Source organism: Magallana gigas, chromosome 10 (genome assembly GCF_963853765.1).
Source record: "Magallana gigas chromosome 10, xbMagGiga1.1, whole genome shotgun sequence".
Classification (NCBI taxonomy): Eukaryota; Metazoa; Mollusca; class Bivalvia; order Ostreida; family Ostreidae; genus Magallana; species Magallana gigas.
This window is the reverse complement of record NC_088862.1, coordinates 27,385,287-27,401,605: the sequence shown is the minus strand read 5'-3', so window position 1 is coordinate 27,401,605 and position 16,319 is coordinate 27,385,287. Positions and strand designations below refer to the sequence as shown.

Genomic DNA, 16,319 nt, shown 5'->3' with positions numbered 1-16,319 from the left:
TAGAATTTTGTATTTTTATTAGCTTAAACATAAACAAAACACCACAATACCATCACAATAAAGGCATTTTTTAAAATAGACCAAAGAGAGACCTGTGCACAAGCTTTATTTTGATACAAGTTTATTTTTCTGAAAAAAAAAAACTAGGTTGGTGTACATGAATACATGTATGCACATAAAACTATGGAAATACTTTAGCACATTCATTATAAATTCAGCAATTCAGCTCCCATGATATGTTTGACAATAAGTGATGCATTAGTTCACAATTTATCATTATCCCATATTACAAACACTACTACACGATTATGTAGCTGATTCCTACATGTAATAGATGTACACGTACATCAAACACTGGCGGTTGAAGCTTCTTGTAGGAATTGGGCATAACGTCTGAGGTAATCATCATCTACAGAAGGTCTACAGTTGGACAAGCTCTTCCTTAAATCCGCCTGAAAGTTATGAAAAGTAGACTCAAAGTAAGCACAAATCTCATGACATACCTTGTTTCATGGATTTTCACTTGTCACAAAATTTGCCTAAATGAGGTAAATAGCATTATTTTTATTTGCGCCCATTACTTTTTGGAAATCAAATATATTTTTTTTTAATAACAAACAATAACATAATAAATACTGCAGATACAGTTTCTGCGTATTTATTTGTTGTTGGTGGGTTTTTTTTTTCTTTTCTTTTTTTTTTTTGATAGCTGATCACAAACACTTTAAATTTTTATTATAGTATTAAAAACATTTAATACGAACTCACTACAAGTTAGCTGCAGGTCTGTAGCTCCCGGTCTGAAAAAATTCGGATAGACGACCTGGGAGCTACAGTGCCTCCCATAGTAAAAAACTGCAATTTACGGCGCACACATACTTGCGCTAGTTTTGGACTGATTAATCTCATTTCCGAACATATTCTGTACAAATACTTGATTCCAAAAAATCCCTCGGACAATTTACTACAGATATCGTCACTTCACTTGCCTCCGATATTCTTTTAAACACCATCACCATCCCTGTAAAGAGAAGTGGTGCAGTTTGTTTACATGTAAAAATGGCGACTCTCTATCTCGACGTAAATTAATATACTTTATTTTCCGAGGTCGGTTTGTATGTTTCAAAAAAGGCTGAGGCAAGTAAAGTAACAATAACAGTAGTAAATTGTCTGAAGAATTTAATGGTACTAATTGTTTTCAAAGAATTTGTATGAAAATAAGGTTAATTAGTTCAAAACTAGCGCAATTTTTCGTGCGCCGTAAATTGCAGTTTTTTACTATGGGAGGCACTGTAGCTCCCAGGTCGTCCATCCGAATTTTTTTCAGACCGGGAGCTACAGACCTGCAGCTAACTACAAGTTAGCAGGTATTAAACGTAAACACATGTTATACAGTTTCGCAGGTCATTTCAGTATTTTTTTAAAATAGTGAGAAAGAGGGTTGAGTGGTCATGCCAGGTTCTGAATAATTTATTTATTTTCTCATGTATAAGAGCTTTGTACAAACTTAAAATTATATGAAAATGCTCAAATTTTACAGCTGAAATATTTGAATGTTAGTTTAAAGCCAAAAATAATGTAGATTAATTAAACGCGAGGAATTATTTTTTGCATAAAATTGCAAGAGGCAACCCTCGCAAATTTTAAAACTTTGAACTAAAGGAAATTATAACGAAAAATTGGAGATTGCAATTTTATATTCTTGCGATTTGATACAAAACGGTGGAATCGTGAAACCAAGTACTCGCGTAAAAGAAGAAATTTACAGTATGATAGGTCAAAGTTTGAGGTAGATCTAATGATTAATTTGTTGACCATTCAGTCTCCATATCCAAACGGTCAGTAATAGATCTGATGGTCAAAATAATCCAAACAATCTAACTCACAAAGGTTACAGTCGGCTCCAGTAGTTCGTCCGCCTGGACGTCTGTCCACGTCATTTCTACGGCACCGGGGGCGTCAGGGAGACACGGCGTCCACTTGGTGTTCTCTTGGACCTAGATTGAACGTATAGATATACCTTGTAGTTAAAAATACATTATAAAGTGTGATTAAATTGCCAACCAATGTCTTTTATGATATTTATATCTAGAATATATTTAAATGTTCATCTATAAAGGTATCAGAGCTATATTGTTTAAAAGGCAAAGTTTAAATACTCGCACCGATTATAAAAAAAACTCACTTTCATATAGTGCGTTGCCTTTTGTACAGTTCTAATGGGTTCTATTAAAGCATCCCGCACAACTATTACAATATCAGATCCGGTAAATCTGTATGAGAACAAATCATTACCAATCCAGTAAGCCTTGTCATTACATCTCATTGAAATCATATTCATATTACATCATTGATAATATGTTAATGATTATTTAAAAAACACCAATCAATAAATATTACTCGAACGAAACAAAACTTGTCGAGACAAAAGATACGAAAGATGAATCTGCATCGGATCCAAAAATATTTTCCTCGGGGTTGGGGGTGGGGGGGTGGGGGGTTATAAGAGTTTTCCGGGAGGGGGGTGGGTAGGGCGAGGCATATTTTCGGTAATTTACGTATTAAGGTCCCCCTTCCCTAGATCTGAGGGTATGATTCTGTGCTACTGAGTTAATTGAATGTTTATATAAAGATTTGAAAAGATAGCTATACGGCAGAGCTACAATGTATCTGTTCAATCATTCAAACAACAATAATTTGGTTACGTTTAAGTTGGCACTTTTCAGTTACTAGCTAAATGGCTGGGATTCATCTTGTGTTGTATGTATATTTACTGTCTCTGGAATAGAGCAATAAGAATAGCGCAAAACTGGGGTTTTTTGTCTATAGTCTATTTAGTATTTACCCTGATGTTTTTCTTCCCAATTCAAGAAGTTGTTCCTCAGTCAGGGATACCTTTGCATGATTTAGCTCAGTTTTGAATATTTTACACCTGTTGTCCTCGTCTGGCAATTGAATTTCAATTCGATGCTGAAACCTACAATGTTATTAAAATGTCGCCGTTACATAAGTCTCTTCTTATGATAGTTATAAATCTCAATGCACGTGTAAATCTACCTATTTTCATTTTCAAATTTTCATGATTACCTAAATAAAAAGTTAAATTAAAACTTATCTTAAAGACCCAAGTATTTTTAAGTTTAATTTCTGTTATCTATTTATTTGTTTATTTATTTGTTGATGTAATGTTACAAAGTCTATTCTCCCTCCAAATAAAACTAGAACTGTCCTAATGGGACTAATACCCCCGCTAGGCTAATTTCAAATGGGACAAATAATTGAATTGAATAATAATTAAGGTTTGGAACATATACAAAAAAAAAAATTCTAGAATTGTAAAACAAAAAAAAAATAGTTAAAGAAAAATTAAAATCAAAATTGTCAGAATTTCACTGTAAATACATATCTATAACAGTAATACATTTACAAATGTATGTATTTGATGATATATTTTTTTAATTTAATTGATTTAAAGAAAAACCAACAAAATGACAATATCCCCTCCCTTTGCAGTGAATAGATATACCGGTAGCCAAGCAATGCTCTTCTGTTGATAAGACTTTCAATATCTTTCTAATAAGAGTCTTGACAGATGCAATTAGTTGTTTCAAATTTTCCTCACTTTCTCCTATGGCACAATTGAACTCCATATCAGAAAATTGATCCCTTAAACTCCCAAAACATTACCATAATTACCATACTATGTAAAAATATGTAAAAAAGAAAATTTAATATTGCAAACAATTTTAAAATTGCCAAAACACTACAATCATATCAGTAATTTTGAATTTCATTTAAATTAATGCCCAATAGGGTCACTTCATCAAATTACTTGACAAATAAATTTAAACAACCTCTAAAAAATAGTTTAACTTCTTTATTAATAATTATATTATTTATTTCCTTATAATGATAGACCTTTTGGTTTACATGAAACAGTTTTAAAATAGCCCCAAAACCATCACCCATTTTACAGATTATCAATTTCCCCTAAACACATGCTCCATCTGAACCATGGCTCAGATAATGGCTCCCTTGGGACAAATGAATTCAGCCACACTTGTCTTTGATGTTCTCATTAGCTCCTAAGAATTTATCATTGACAAACAAAAACTTTGCATTGTCAGTTGATAGAATACTTATAAAAAATAATTTTTTTTTATTAATTAAGACATAAAGACAAAAAACTCCATCTGGATGTATTTATATAAATATATTTTAGAGTGTTTTCTATTAATTAATTAATAAAATCTGTAAGGATTACCTCCCTTACTTTTCAACATTAGTGTACAATATATAGAATAAGGAAAATGAAAACTGTCATAAAATCATTAAATCTTGTCTGATCTTAAAAAAAATTGCAGGTGCACATCTTCAGATGGTGTTCAACATATGTACAAATTTTCAAATTGTTCCATGCAGTAATAAAAAATTCTATATGGGGGACAAAGTTGCGTCTACAGACAGACGGACAGACGGACAGACGGACAGGGTGAAACCAATATACCCCCCTAAACTTCGTTTGCGGGGGTATAAAAATAATAAATTGACCAGGATGACGATAAATGCAATTATTTACACCCTACATTTTTTACCAATAAAATGTGTGTAAAGTTACTGCAGATAAAGCACTATACCACGACAGGGTACCCAAAGGTTAAAATTAGTTGCATGTACTTGTAATTAATGTTTATTATAGATTCTTTCCTACCATTTGTACAGGCTGTATTTGGGGGTTTTTTTATCAATAAGCACACTTGAGTCAAGGAACCACACATTTGATGTTTAATATCATATAAGAAAACGAGGTGCTGTTCTCAAACTTACTGATTATATGAGATAATAGTTTTTACGATTATCATTTTTAAAGGCCAGTTGTGCTTTTTGACTCTAAAAAAATATATTCCAAAACCATGATTTTTATTTTTGGTTAATTTAAAAAAATTATTTTGAAAAAGTTCAGTAAAAATTCAAATATTTTTGTAGCTAATTGCAACGTATATAATCGGATTATGGATTCAATTACAACAAAGAGGCGAGAGACTTGTGCATAAACAAAATGATATTTTCATTTTGAAAATTCCGATTACTGATTACCAGAAATGTAAGTCTGAATGATTTTTCACGTGTTTCTACCAAAGCCGAGAAGGATCATTCGAAATTCGAGATTCAAAATACGAGATTCGAAATACGAGATTCGAGATTCGAAATTTGAGATTCAATATCTAAATTAACCAATCAAATCATGGATCTGAAACCTGTATCCTAGCAACATCAAACTGTTCTTAATAAAGATCATTCGTACATGCTCTTTCCTACAAATAAATGTCTTAATAGCTCTTATATAGTGGTTATAAAATGGTTAAATTAACATTGATGAATTAACCCCACACAGTATAAACAATTAAATTAGAAATAACACTGTTGGCTTTGCGAATCTAAGTAGTTTTGTTTGCCCTGTATGTATTTCCTCCCGAACAATTTTAACCCGAAGTGTATTCGCCCCAACTGTGTAAAAATCGGCTCGCGAAGAAAGATCTGTTTAATCTAAATCATGTTTTAGCTATGAAACGAAACTCAATGAAATAATCGACATGTCAAAATATAGGTTATGATAAAGTTTTAAACCATAGAAGATATAATGATTTACAACCTCAAAGACAAAAATCCAGATAAGAATAGTGTATTGTAGGGTATGGCAATGCCATTGTCGATATGAGAGAGAGAGAGAGAGAGAGAGAGAGAGAGAGAGAGAGAGAGAGAGAGAGAGAGAGAGAGAGAGAGAGGGAGAGAGACAGACAGACAGACACACAGAGAGAGTTTTGTAGTGTCAAATTCAGTTTTGATTTAGAATTTGAAATTGATTTGATTTGTTACAAGCATATATAGACAATAATTAAGCCTCTAAAAGGAGAAAAGAGAGGAGGTAGCTAGGGTAGGGCAGACCAACTAGCAAGCTTTAATTTTAACGGTGTTAGCGCACCTGTGACTTACATCGAGTCCCTCTCTCTCTCTCTCTCTCTCTCTCTCTCTCTCTCTCTCTCTCTCTCTCTCTCTCTCTCTCATCACCTAGCATTTCCTTTTCCGTGAGGGGGTTTGGGGTATTTGTGATGTCTTACATTAGCTAGCGAAAATGATAAAAAAAACCATGAAATTGTCTTTAAATTGTGTGCGGATGTTGTACTCCAATAATCTGTTTTCAGTATATACATTTCAAGAAGGGGGGGGGGGCTATATAGTCCTAATTAGTTTGCCAGTTATTCTGTCCCCACTTTATTTTCTCTTCGTTTTCCAGGGTTTTTTTTTATTTGGCTCGGCAAATTAATATAAAACTTTCTGTGTAGCTCCATAACGATGCACTGTAGATAAATTATGAGTAGTTTTACTTTTGATAAACAGGTACATATCCGTACTTGATTTTTAATTTGACTCTTATAATCGGATTTAATATTCCAATAAATATAGGGTAGGAAAGAGTAGACGGGACTTTTTTGCGCATATCCGACTGTACCATTCATTCAACACAGGTATTAGCACTCATCGAGTTCGACTTGCTTTCCTTTTTTTCATCCACTGGATTTAAAGCTATCAATTTTTGAAAATATTTTGAATTTATGGCCTGATTATATACATGTATAAATAAGAGCTGCGCTGGTGCATCTATTTACCCAAATGGACCAAATTATAACCAAATGAATCTAAAAAATTTGACAAAATTAGTTTTAAACGTACGACTCTTTTTCAATTCTAATCGGGTATGTCCTTTAGAGAAATCTTGAACCGCACACATTTTAGCAAATAAAACGACAATTGTTTCATTTTTTATTGGGAGGGAGGTGGTGCCGGTAAAGGACATGCATTGCTTGTGGCAGTTGTGCTATACTCTCATTTGTTATAATAGGTAATACTACATATTGATATAAAATGAAAGTTTCCAATTACACTGTACATAGCTTCTATCATGCATTTTGACCCGTGCGATAGTTTAAAACAATTTTTAAAGCATTTAATGTAATTCAACCCATCATTTTTGACATTTAATTTTCTAAATCCCCGCCTGATACGTCAGCCTTCTTGTATATTAGAATTACATGTACGTTGACCATATGTACACATTGACTTAATCGGCTATGTTATGTGACGATAACATTTTTTATCAATGTTTTTGCAGGATATGTAAAAAATAAGTCTATTTGTTGGTTTTTGCACTGATTATTTGAGATAATTTGCCGCCATCTTTTATGCATTCCACACACCACTCACAGTTTCTTTATTTGGTGTTCTGTATGTATGGCGACAAATTGGTAAATTTGCACCACTCACCCCTTGGAGCTTCATCCTGATTACATTTTATCTGGCCAAGTGTAGTGTAGTAGTATATTAAATACACACATCTTTGTTTGCAGTGCTTATTTACATATTTAGAGATTTACTTACAAAAAAAGTAAACATTTGTATTATTGTCAATTTTGGTGCGGGGGGGGGGGGGGGGGGGGGGGGTAGGAAACTACAGAGAAACTTAACTTGGCTGTGAAACATATGCTTTTATTCTTTCTTGTTGATATATCAATGAATGAATTATAACAAAATACATGTATAACAATTAATTTTGAAATATTCATGCACAATCAAATTTTTAAAAAGTTTTACTGTTCTCTGCACAAGAAATCGGCAATGTGAACAAATTGGCACCCTATCATCCATACCTTTAATTGTAGAGAGTAGGTATCCTTCTATATTGAAAACATTTCCAAAAGTAAGACTCATAATAAGTTGTTTACTGAGGAAAAGGAAAAAAAATTGTATTTATAAATAATTCCGTATGATGTGATAATATCTCAATGATTTGTTTATAATCATAGTACTAGTGTATCACTGTATGCATACATAAAAACGATAAGTAATGATTATATTTATTAGTGAAACAGGACAGATTACTTATATTTAGATTATTTAGATACTTGTACTAATCTTCATGCGGGGATCTAGAAAGGAGGGGGTCAGGGGATCTGGACCCCCTGCTCGGGAAAATTGGAGCTTATTAAATTTACATAGTGAAATTTTTTAAAATTGGCCTAGGACCCCCTACAGAAAAAATTAGCTACGCTTATGAAGTTCTCTACCATAACCGCATTTTTACACAAAAGGGGTGAATAAACCCGGGTTTTAAACTATTACTGGTGGTGAAATACCCCAGGGTTCAAACGCATCAGGTGGAAATGCACCAGGGCAAACAAAATCACTTAGATCCGCGAAGCACACTGCATTATTACTAGTCTACTTAGATATTCTGTGTAAAAGTAAATACACATAATTATTTAGTTAGGTAGGGAAAGTGAATATAGCATTTATTAAGAGCTATTAAGACATTTATTTGTAGGAAAGAGCATGTACGAATGATCTTTATTTAGAACAGTTTGATGTTGCTAGGATACAGGTTTCAGATCCATGATTTGATTGGTTAATTTAGATATTGAATCTCGAATTTCGAATTTCGAATCTCGAATCTCGAATCTCGTATTTCGAATCTCGTATTTTGAATCTCGAATCTCGAATGATCCTTCTCGGCTTTCGTATGTTTTAGACACACTTTGAACAATCTTTCTGGCTTTAAAAAATGCTCACAGTCATGTAGTACGTATGATTCATAGCGTGTTGGGGATTAAATTGTTTTGCTATTTCAGTAATGCTTGGCATATATCATTCGTTTCCATTGGTGAATACATAAAGTTTCACAAAGATGTATATAGTATAAGTCAAATGTCATTAACACTAAAAATCTTAACTCTGCCAACATAGGGTTGTCTTATATTATACATTATATCCATATCTTTACATTCAGTGTATATGTCCCCTTATGTTTGCATTGGAAATCTGCGATGTTCAATTTCCTGTGAATACGCTTAGTCTATTCATGCGCCATGAGCCCAGATATAAACGTCATTATGCGTTTTGAGTATATTTATTTTTGTAAGATTAAATGAAACTTACATAACCAATTATGTTTATCAAAAATAATAATTGAATCATATCTACTACTAAGTTAATAACAAGAGGCCCATGGGCCACATCGCTCACCTGAGGAACAATAGGTATGATAAAATCAGCTTAAAGGAGTCATAATACAAACTATCTGGACAATGTACAATAACACATGTAGATCCTGTATAAATAAAATCCATTTTACCCTGGATATTCTTATGTTTATAATCATTAGTCCCTTTTCTAACAGGATGATTTTATAGCAATATCATATGTCGAGTATTGCAGTTCTCAAAAAGATACAATAGTTTATATATGGGATATAAAGCTACATCAAACTCTGAACCTTCTTGTGAGGCTGAAGAATTGTCCTGGAGACAAAGTCTTAACAATTATAAAGAATCATCTGGCTGATTGGTTTCTGAGAAGAAGATTTTTAAAGAGTTACCCTTAGCTATATATTCCTTTGTTAAACTTTGACCCCCATTGTGGCCCCACCCTACCCCTGGGGATCATGATTTTCACAACTTTGAATCTACACTACCTGATGATGCTTTCACACAAGTTTCAGCTTTCCTTGCTGATTAGTTTCTGAGAAGACGATTTTTAAAGATTTACTCTATATATGCCTATGTATAACTTCGACCCCCCCCCCCCATTGTGGACCCACCCTACCCCCGGGGGTCATGATTTTCACAACTTTGTATTTACACTACCTGAGTATGCTTTCACACAAGTTTCAGCTTTCCTGTCTGATTAGTTTCTGAGAAGAAGATTTTTAAAGATTTACTCTATATATTCATATGTTAAACTTCGATCCCCCCCCCCCATTGTGGACCCACCCTACCCCCAGGGGTCATGATTTTCACAATTTGAATCTACACTACCTGAGGATGCTTTCACACAGGCGTCAGCTTCCTTGGCCGATTAGTTTCTGAGAAGAAGATTTTAAAAGATTTACTCTATATATTCATATGTTAAACTTCGACCCCCCATTGTGGCCCCACCCTACCCCCGGGGGTCATGATTTTCACAACTTTGTATCTACACTACCTTAGGATGCTTCCACACAAGTGTCAGCTTTCCTGGTCTTATTTTTCATGAGAAGAAGATTTTTGAAAATTTCTCCAAAATTTTCATAAATTCCTTATTATCTCCCTTTGCAAAAGGGCGTGGTCCTTAATTTTCACAACTTTGAATCCCCTTAGGCTAATGGTGCTTTGTGCTGAGTTTGGTTGAAATTGGTCCAGTGGTTCTTGAGAAGATGTTGAAAATGTGAAAAGTTTACAGACAGACGGACGGACAGACAGACGGACAGACGGACGACAGACAAAATGTGATCAGAATAGCTCACTAGAGCTTTCAGCTCAGGTGAGCTAAAAACGAGTTTTCTCTACAAAGTTTCTGGCACTTTACATTTAGTTGCAGAAGCGAACTAAATAACATGTTAATACATGTATGGCTGTTCCAAGTACGTTTCATATCCCTGACTAAGAGCGTATATAAAGGCTTTAAAGCGACCATGCACAAATACTTCATGCAAATAAACATCAATATGAATGTAAATATAAACAGTGAGTGTTTGTTTTTGGATGTCATCGGTCCTATAACACACCAAGGATGTGCAGACAAATTACTATACCCCGCTAACGCACAATTTTCAATTTGTCTGCACAGCCTTGGTGTGTTATAGGACCGACGACATAAACAAAATAAGCATCAGTACTTAAGAAAATGTATTATATAATCTTTTACGAATTAATCATTGACCATGTGCATTGTGTGAAAGAGCCAACCAGAAAAAGAGTAAAAATATATTTTTCTTAAGATATTCCAATTTTATCAATTTTTCAAAATTAAAATGATTAAAATTGTCGTTAAGTTAAACTCATACTTGATATGTTTCAAAATAATGTTTACATATTCAAGACTTTAAATAAAGAACAGCCTTAAGTCTAAACTTTATTTTGTAATGCCCTTAAATAATGTAAATAATTCGACTGTTGGTTTGTATATCGCAAAATACAATACAAACAGGTATATGTAACTGTTTTAAATTTATGACTCAAGAAAATCAAAGACTTAAATGTCTATTCTCAGTTAATGATGTTGTTGCTGTGTAAACTTAGTCAGAGATCAAACCACCATTGTATATTTTCAAGCTGTATGTCGGTCTTTTATGTCGCATGATTATAAAGGAAGCAGACTTTGATGTAAACACTAGTAAAGTTCAATCAGAAGGGATTACCATTGCAGTATAGAGGAATCTAGTTTCCACGGCTTGTTTGTCATCCCAACTACCAACACGTCACTGCCATTGGTGACCTTTAACCTTTCCAACTGACGCAAGAATTCCGATGTTATCCTATTCTCGACATCATCTTTGCTATTACTGAAAACTTCGATGTCATCAAGAAATACCAGAGTGGGCTTCCTTTGTTCTGCCTGAGAAAACAGTTCCCGGACGATACTGAAAAGGCATCCAATTAGATGTTCAAAACTATGTTTACAGCCTGAGTATAAATTTTAATATTACGTTAACTTAGTGTTATTATTTTAACGGCTCTTTTAAAATGCAAGCATTCGAACAATCTGTATGAAATTAAATTGAGAGGTTAATAAATTACTCATTTTTTATCTTTGAAATGATGAAGGGGATCACGAATTCAATATATATATCAAACCTAAAATGGGGATATCATATGTATATTTTATAGGAGGAGGGAACAAACAAAATATAGTTCTTCAAAGAACTTTAATATTGCTATAGAAAAAGAAAAAAAAGAGTATAGAGAGTAGATTTGTATGCAATTGAATAAAACGTGTTGTTAATAGTAGTACATGCATGCATTACAGACCTTTCGTTTTTTATTTCGTAGTAAGACAGACTGAAGCACGTCGCAGACTTCAGCTCCCCCGCTATAGCAGACGACAGAAAGGTTTTCCCCGTCCCAGGTGCCTGCAGAAAAAGAAAGACTATTGGGTTTAGTCAAATTGCTGTAACGAATTTGTTATCAATCAGCAAAGTGGGACTCTGAGTACATGTTTTATCTCTCTCTCTCTCTCTCTCTCTCTCTCTCTCTCTCTCTCTCTCTCTCTCTCTCTCTCTCTCTCTCTGTTACGCATGCGTTTTTAATGGGTAAGAAACAGTAATAATCCCCAAGGGTTCGTTCCGATACCACACTGGCCTGTCATCTGAAAAGATGTTTTTGGAATGCAGGAAAAGTCTGTCGGTACCAGCGTGTCTTTTAGACAAATATTTTTCGAAAGACTGAACTGGACATCATTCAGAATTATGGCGTACATTCATCCCCCTGTGCCTTCAATTTCGTTTGTAATACCTTGGTGATTTTTTGATAATTCTGAAATGACTTTTTGAACGTATTTTTGTCCATTCCAATTGATGATTTTAAAGTCCTGCACGCGAAAGTTTTTCTGTCCCCTTCTACGGAAATAGTACATTATTTCAAAAAACAATTGTATTTAGTAGACCTTGTGGGTTATTAGTATCGAAAATAAGGTGATAGCTGTACAATTTCTTCAGGTCCTCTACATCCTCTACCGCCTTTTCATTCCGCTCGTGTCTTTCTCAGTAATGAAGAAAAACCCACTCGCCGCTCTTTAATGGTTTCTGTCAAAACATCCACCGTGCGCTTTTTTGGCATATTATGCTTACGCTATAAACACCCTTTGAATACTATGCGAAAATAGATAAGTGTCTTTTATTAATTTTCAATCTAAAGTTGAAAATGATTACATGACAAATTATTTGTCGTGGAGAAAAACTTACAGTTTTTCAATATACTTATTCATCTCTAAAATATGTATTTAAATTTAGTAATTCAAACAGTTAAATTTAAATACATATTTTAGAGATGAATAAGTATATTGAAAAACTGTAAGTTTTTCTCCACGACATAAGTATTGAATATATAGAGCCAGGAGGCATATAATATTATTTTACTTTCATGTTAAATACCGAAATCTGATTGGTTTAGACGCAGTTGGTAATCCGTTCTATTACCCTCAGCGTTAGCAACACACTTGGCAACGGGTAACACAACGAATTGTTACATGCGCGTACGGTTCGCCGTAGAATTCACTTCATTTCTATATAAAAGCAGTAAAATTGTCTTCAAAATTAAGACATTCAGTATAATAAAATAAATAGTGCCTGTTTGGGAGGGTAACTGTTGAAATTGACACCCCTCGAAAACCATTGTCGACCTCCGCTTCGCGTCGGTTGACAATGGTTGTCTCGGGGTGTCAATTTCAACAGTTACCCTCCCAAACAGGCACTAATATATAATGGCCAATATGGTCAAAGAGTGATCAAACCCATTAAAGCTCGAAGGGTTTTGTGATAGATTTAATCACACCATGATCATGATATTCAAAGAATGTTTTTTTATTTCTTTTGTTTATATGATTTTCAGCAATTGTACGGTTAAATAACGAAATTATTAACACGTTTACGTTTTAATTTTGTATAGTTATGCAAATTAGGCCTGTGTACATTCCAGCATGCAGTTCGTTATTTGTACATGTAACAGTCAAAGTCATTGAAGAAATTATTGATGCGTTGCAAATTCTATCGTAGTGCTATCACAGACAAAAAGGCCAAAAAAATGTATTTTAATATTAGTATCTAAAAATTATACGAACCCCGAAGAGAAGAACATGTCCGACACTTTCAATAGACTCTACAAGAAATCAACAACATTTTAGCATAGTAATTTTAAATAATTCTACACTAGACTTTGACCCGTGCGTGCACGGGTTGACATTGCATATGATATCGGACATTTACGAAATAGATACATCGACACATCGTATCGTTGACATTTACATATGATAACCAAGCTTTTATTCTACAATAATGTTCTTAATTGCACTACATTCTGCTTAGTAAGAATATTAATCTAACTGTGTCTAGAGACAGACCTTCTCATTAGTTAAATTGCCTCCCATATACGGTGATATACCCGTAATGTAGCAAAAATCTGCAGAATCACTCCGAAACGTTTTTGGAGAAAATTAATGAAGTTGCATTGAAAATAACAGTCAACTTATTCATAACAAACCATTTTAAGGCTGTAAATACCTTCCATCTAAAACTTTAATTCATATTATAAATGAAGAATTAAACACTTTTTCACCAACGATTTTTACTCGATGCAAATTTACGCACCATGCCGAGATTCGGAACTCTCGCGATTTTTCATATTAAATGCACTGAGTTAGATTCATATCCCGTATTTCCTTTGATGAACAGAATATAGGCCTATGACAAATTTTCAATGAAAATTTACACGTATTTGTATTATCGTTTCTGAGTTTATCTATGCAAATGTGGTATTTTGGAAAAATGAGCTAAAGAGCAGCCTGCCGTGTTTAGCGTGAATCTAATGCGAATGCGCAAGATTTTTTTCTTGGAAAAGAAAGACAAATTGTTTTAAAAAAATGGACTATTTCAAGTAAGTCATCCTTTGGATAGAAAAACAAAAACATTATTTTCACAACCATAATAAGTTTGTTTAGGTATGAAGATAAATATTAAAATAATTTCTTTAAGGATCCTCAACACCCCGTGACTTCTAATTATAATTAAGGTTTAATGTGGTGCAATGGGTGTAGCTTAGACCTACCGACTCGCAGGTCCCAAGTTCGAATACGCAGGGACTTTTATTGTTATGAATAGCGGTAAAAATCTAAAAAGATGGACCCCCCCCCCCCCAAATTGAATTTTTTCCTGTCATTTTCAAGTCGAACACATGCTAGAAATCCATATCTTTACGTAATTTAGAAGAATGGATTTGTATGCAGAACTTTTTACAGGTGTGTGGAGGATCCTTAAGAATCTATCTACCAACTACTAACCGGAAGTAAAGGGAGAAGTGATCATATGTTTCCTGATTTTATCGACTGTACTTTTGGGTAGGTTGACATCGTCAAGGGTAACGTTTGATTCTTTGGACATCAGGAATTCTACAGAAAAGATAATTAAATCAAATGTACATTGTTACAAGTATTTGCTGAATATATTATTTTACATATCATTTTTGAGACATTCTAGAGACTTCCACTTATTTATTCATTGTGTAAGTAATACATGTACATGTACCAATACTAAGATAATAATTATCTTTCCCCGAACTTACATGTACTTATTCACTTTTACAAAAAAAATAATAGTGCATCACAGGATCTTGAAACTAAATTTTCTTTGTTGTATGATGTGATTAACTATCTGCCTACAAAAAAATGTTGCACCTTCAAATACCCAGAGATGTAGCACATGCACATGTTTAATCCATAGTTATAAATGTACATGTAGATACACTACTATCTTAAAATGTAAGTTTCTGACTTGATTATTGAGGGCGATAAAAATCAATTTAAGACCAAATGTCCAATCGTATATTTATGTTTTTCCAGCCCTTCCCTTCCCATTTTTATATGTATTCCCTAACTCTCGAATTTTTAAAAGTGTTTTACAAGCGTGTTAAATGCACAACAATAAATGATATGCTGGTCTATGTGCACATGAGATTATTTATTCATCAAATTAAAAGAAAAATATACCTTGCATATCCATTTTCAGATTTTCTTTATGATATCTGAAAATTAATTTAAAAAAAAAACAGTTAAAATTGAGAAGAAATATTTATTTCAAAATTTCGCGCGCTAAAATTCGCGTCATCATGATATGTAGGTCACCGGATATTGACTATAAATAAACCAGCATAATGTAAACAAGCGATGATTCAGTTGTTGTATATTTAGCACGGTACGAAATCCTGAAGCGACATTTAGTGTATAAATATACAGAAGTACTCTATGTAAAATACACAATAGCTTGTGCAATCATTAGTTTTTATAACTCAACGACGCCACTTTTTATATAGTCGGATGCTTGTAACCTCAGTATACATTGTATACTTAAACGTAGCGTAAACAAATTGAAAGACATCACATTATAAGGATTATGAATAAGATATATAAGCCAACATTACCTCACTTACTACGTACGTATACTACGTGGCCATTCCGGGCATCTTACACAGCTACATTGAACATGGTTACAAACAGGCATCCGCTAGCGGTCACGGACAGTGATGTACATGTATAATTGCTCGTGCATGGCTATCATCATCACTGGCAAGAACACCATGACCCTGTCACGGTCAGTTAGACACATAGTTAAACATATACATATTCAGGATTTTTTTTTACGGCCATGCAGATTTTCCAAATTGATACTTTTTTAATCTCGATGCAATACTACATATACTCATAAATATAGTCTGGATGTGTTCGGCTATATTAACGGGGTA

At 33.6% G+C, this 16,319-nt stretch overlaps 1 protein-coding gene across 3 annotated transcripts; it reads right to left on the bottom strand.

Moving 5' to 3' along the window:
• Positions 1–16,179, bottom strand: LOC105325544 (vacuolar protein sorting-associated protein 4B). 3 transcript variants are annotated; one of them, XM_066073485.1, is made up of 10 exons: positions 15,999–16,178; positions 15,568–15,602; positions 14,863–14,970; positions 13,648–13,685; positions 11,841–11,941; positions 11,231–11,452; positions 2,846–2,977; positions 2,186–2,273; positions 1,887–1,997; positions 1–452 (listed from the first exon to the last, which is right to left on the bottom strand). In XM_066073485.1, exons 2-10 carry the CDS (start codon positions 15,578–15,580, stop codon positions 348–350), a joined length of 918 nt encoding a protein of 305 aa, XP_065929557.1. In that variant the 5' UTR covers positions 15,581–15,602; positions 15,999–16,178; the 3' UTR covers positions 1–347. The 3 variants fall into 3 exon arrangements, with proteins under 3 accessions (XP_065929557.1, XP_065929558.1, XP_065929559.1); XM_066073486.1 differs by having other exon boundaries at positions 16,015–16,178; XM_066073487.1 differs by lacking the exon at positions 15,568–15,602 and having other exon boundaries at positions 15,999–16,179.
• Between the last annotated feature and the right edge of the window lie 140 nt (positions 16,180–16,319).